The sequence below is a fragment of the Bactrocera latifrons genome, unplaced genomic scaffold (genome assembly GCF_001853355.1).
Source record: "Bactrocera latifrons isolate USDA-ARS-PBARC rearing strain unplaced genomic scaffold, ASM185335v1 scaffold_233, whole genome shotgun sequence".
Lineage (NCBI taxonomy): Eukaryota > Metazoa > Arthropoda > Insecta > Diptera > Tephritidae > Bactrocera > Bactrocera latifrons.
Genome location: NW_017535886.1, coordinates 216393 through 220429, shown reverse-complemented (window position 1 = coordinate 220429; position 4037 = coordinate 216393). Strand labels below are relative to the sequence as shown.

The 4037-nt window shown below is 31.6% G+C and overlaps 1 protein-coding gene across 4 annotated transcripts in view; it reads right to left on the bottom strand.

Moving 5' to 3' along the window:
• LOC108968930 (sodium-dependent nutrient amino acid transporter 1) overlaps positions 1-4037 on the bottom strand; it is a 38550-nt gene that overhangs the window by 16907 nt on the left and 17606 nt on the right. For all 4 annotated transcript variants that reach the window (XR_001993362.1, XR_001993363.1, XR_001993364.1 and 1 more), the window contains exons 2-6: positions 2944-3151; positions 2800-2889; positions 2500-2734; positions 2060-2330; positions 208-311 (exon numbers count right to left, since the gene is read on the bottom strand). Coding sequence is in view for 1 of the 4 variants with exons in the window: in XM_018933294.1 (XP_018788839.1) it covers positions 208-311; positions 2060-2330; positions 2500-2734; positions 2800-2889; positions 2944-3151 (908 nt within the window). In the remaining 3 variants the exon portion in view is untranslated. The remainder of the gene's footprint in view (positions 1-207; positions 312-2059; positions 2331-2499; positions 2735-2799; positions 2890-2943; positions 3152-4037) is intronic.

The window sequence follows — 4037 nt, the reverse complement described above, 5'->3', positions numbered from 1 at the left end:
CTTCAAACGGATGTTCTTAGGCTACCCAGAGGATACTTGGTCAAGGACCGGAAGTCGTGAGCTGCTTGAGTCATATGTAAAAGAATCGTTTTTGGCCACACACAAGTGAATGGCGATCAGAAAACTTTCCTCACTTGCGTGAACTTCTACGCATGACTCCATCCCACAAGTATAATTATAAATTTAAGTGTCTACTTTCTAGCTTACCTGTAAATGCAGTGATCGAAATGATTATACGAAGAAAACATAACTATGGGACCAAGTCCAACTGCGAGAGAGAAAAAGCATTGTACCACAGCCTCCTTCCACACCTGCAAAATATTTTTATATAAAACTTATAATATACGTAATAATTAAAATATTTCTGCAGCTTCTATATAAAACGAGTCAATTAAAATTATCATCATTAAATACAACACTTATTCTTATTACAGTTTACTTTTATAAGCTTTACCCAAGAGGTAAGTAATTTCTGTAAAATACAGACTACTGCGTGAACGGATCCAATAAACATCGCCCACTTCCACAAAATGGTAAGTACGTATTTCAGATCGGATTTTGATTTTTCATAAGAGAACAGATACATAGTAGTAACAAATTAACTACTAAATAGTATAACGTAAGCGACATAAAATGAAATAACTGTATTCTGCTTAACGAATATAGTAGGTAAACTATGGTATGTATACGTATTAGAGTGATTCAAAAAAAATTTTTTTTTTCGTTTGGTACTCTGGCTCCTAGACACGTCTAAGGAAGCCTCTCCAAGAATGAGTTCTTAATTTTAAAGGGAAGGTTCTCCTATTTACAGTTTTATATTTTTTCTTATTATCTGATAGAAAAGTTTATATCTCGCTTCCAACCACTTCAAAATATATTTTTTTCCTTAGATTTTGTAGGAAATTGAATGCTCTACAAAAAAATTTCTCATACGATTTTTTCGTAAACCCAACCGTTTAAAAGATATTAACGGTTGAAGTTTGGTTATTTTTTGGAAAATTTTTTATTTATTTTGAATTTTATAATTGAATGATCACTCAACTCAAAATCAATACGCAAACTCCTATTTTTCAGACCAGACCAAATGAAAAAAAAAATATTTTTTAATCACCCTAATATGTATATTTGTCCAACCCAATCCCTGTCGTTTCAGTATTTCATACTCTTGCAATTTACAAGAATCAAAGCCAGTGAAATAATAAGGTGCTAATTTTTAGCCGATTTATTTAGACGAACATTTCATGTTTTTGCAACTTGCCAGGATTAAAGCCGGGGTAATACTTTCATGCACTTTGGCTTGTTAGTTATATTTTTGAACACGCGGCGGACTTTACTCCATATATTTTTTGATTCTACGTGAGGAAGCTTGATGAAACCTGGAGAGATTTTATTAGGTTGTGGTCTTTTAATTACATGTAATATTGGAAAAATATAGATTAAATTTGAGTCAGTACTGTCTCCTATATCCCTAATATGAAGTTGAATATATTATTGTGTAATGCCAAAAATATGTGAAATTATTATTATTTATTTATATATAAATTTTCCTCGGTTTCAAACCTCTGGTTGAAGTCTTGCTTCTTAAGGTATTTCCCTAGCTTTGATCCTTGCAAATTGCAAGAGTATAAAATGTTCTGTATATCCTTTTTTATATGAACCTTTAAAAGCTTGATTTTTAGCCTTTTAAACCATATTTATTATTTAGCTTTACGCTCTTCTTCATTTTCTTTAAGAATGTGTGTTGAATAAATTTGTTATTCAAATGAGTGCATGGAAAGTTGTTGCTTTTAGCTTCATAGTTTTAGGGTTTTTTATACTCTCAACAACATTATGCACAGAACATAATATCTTGATGAAACTAAGCATACGTATTCATTATATACATATACAAGTATCTTATATTACAATATATTCATTTGATATTCAAATTAATGGTATGCGCTTTCATTGATTTAATTTCTTTCCGACGTACTGATTCTTATCCCAATTTCCGAATTTTATTGAACCGTTTTATAAATATGATCGTGCATATGCACAGAATAGAATATAAATATCATACCTTTGGATTAAGTAGTTCATGCCAATTAGGTTCTAGGAAAAACATTATTCCTTTTGCCGCTCCCTCCAGTGTAACTGCACGCACTAGTAATGCCAGGAGTATTACGTAAGGAAACAAAGCCAAAAAATAAGCCGCTTTTCCGGAACTTTTTACGCCTCTCATGATGACCAAGAAAATTACAATCCACGAGACAAAAAGTGTTAAAGTTAATTTCCATTCTGGCATTCCTAGTCCATCCTCAATGTTTTCCTTTTCTTTTATAACTTCTTTTCTGTAGTTTGTAAAGAAACATAATAAATAAAACATGTATGTACTATACATCTAATGTAATGGTTGTATATATTCCTATATCCCCAATTACATATCGTTGAATACTTTTTAATTAATCAACAAAAAAGTATTCAACGGTATTTAATTGGGGCGCTTGTATCAAAACTTACAAAAAGTAGAGCTCAGAACTGCTTTGTAGCTGCATTGAAGAGTTTTCAATACTGCTTTCTATCCCATCTCCAATTGGATTTGAATTGATACAATTGTTACCCCATTCGGATCTACAATATGTCCACGGAAGTACCGATTGACAAGAAACTATCAGGTAATATAATGTCAATGCCAGAAGAGATGAGTAGTAAGTGATAATGCAAATTGTAGCGAAAGCTTGACCATACCCTATGCCTACAAGGAAAATAACCTAATTTTATAAAATCAATGTGAAAGTTGTTATTATGATACGTATGTACCTACGAAAGAGGGGCAAATGCTCCAAATCTTCACCGAACCTTTACTTGAGAACTGACCCAAAATCATTTCGAGATAATACATTGGCTTTCCTTAAAAGAAAATACCATTTAAGCAGTTATTATATTATTTTTATGGAAACTTACCTATTATAAAGAGAACGATAATATATGGAATCAAAAACGCTCCTCCACCATTTTCGTAAGCTGTAAAAGGAAATCGCCATACATTCCCAAGTCCAACAGACATTGATATGCATGACATGAGAAATTCTAGCCCATTTGACCAATTGGGACGTTCAATTAAGTCTTTTCCTTGGAATTGTTTACTTTCTTTTTCATTTTTTCTAGGCAGCTATAAATAAAGGAATATTAATTTTATATATGCATACATTGATTCATTAAGGTGTGTCTAAACTTTCTACATCAAATTTTATAAAATGCATAACGAAGCACTAAAGAAGATATAACACCGGCATTTGGTTCAGGGGTTTGTAATATGTTTATTTTACTATTTAAGCTACCAAATATCACTCAAATTTGCTCAGCTTAAATTATTTCGATATTGTTTTGACAGAGTGGAAATAAGTGAAATCGGACGATAACCATGCCCACTCCCCATATAATATTTTTTTAACTTATAAATATGAGATATATTACAGTATATCAATACTCGTGAAATTTCAATTAATTACCGTATATATCGGTCAATATGTTAGATATCATAATTTAGGTAAAATATTACTAATATTAATAAACCTTAGCCAAATTTATCGGCCAGCGTGTGAGTTATCTAATATACTACACAAAATTCTCGTGTCACGGTGTTTGCTGCAAAACCTCTCTAAAACTCGCTGCATTGGTTTTGATGTGCTTATCGGGTAGATCTGAGAATCGGCCAGCAGGAATTTTTCATACCTCTAAATTGAAAAAGTGTTTCACCTCATTGTTTTTAAAGCAAATTTTTTGTTTTTACTTTTAATGATTCAGCATTTTAAAATATATACTGTTATACATTTCCGGTGCAATACTATTAACTCCTAATTTTCAATCGCGAGGATTATGCACATTTTAATTTGGTTCATAGACAACATACGTCGTAAAGACGTGGACAATTCCTTTTTATACTCTCGCAACAAAGTTGCTAAAGAGAGTATTATAGTTTTGTTCACATAACGGTTGTTTGCAAGTCCTAAAACTAAAAGAGTTAGATATAGGGTTATATATACCAAAGTGATCAG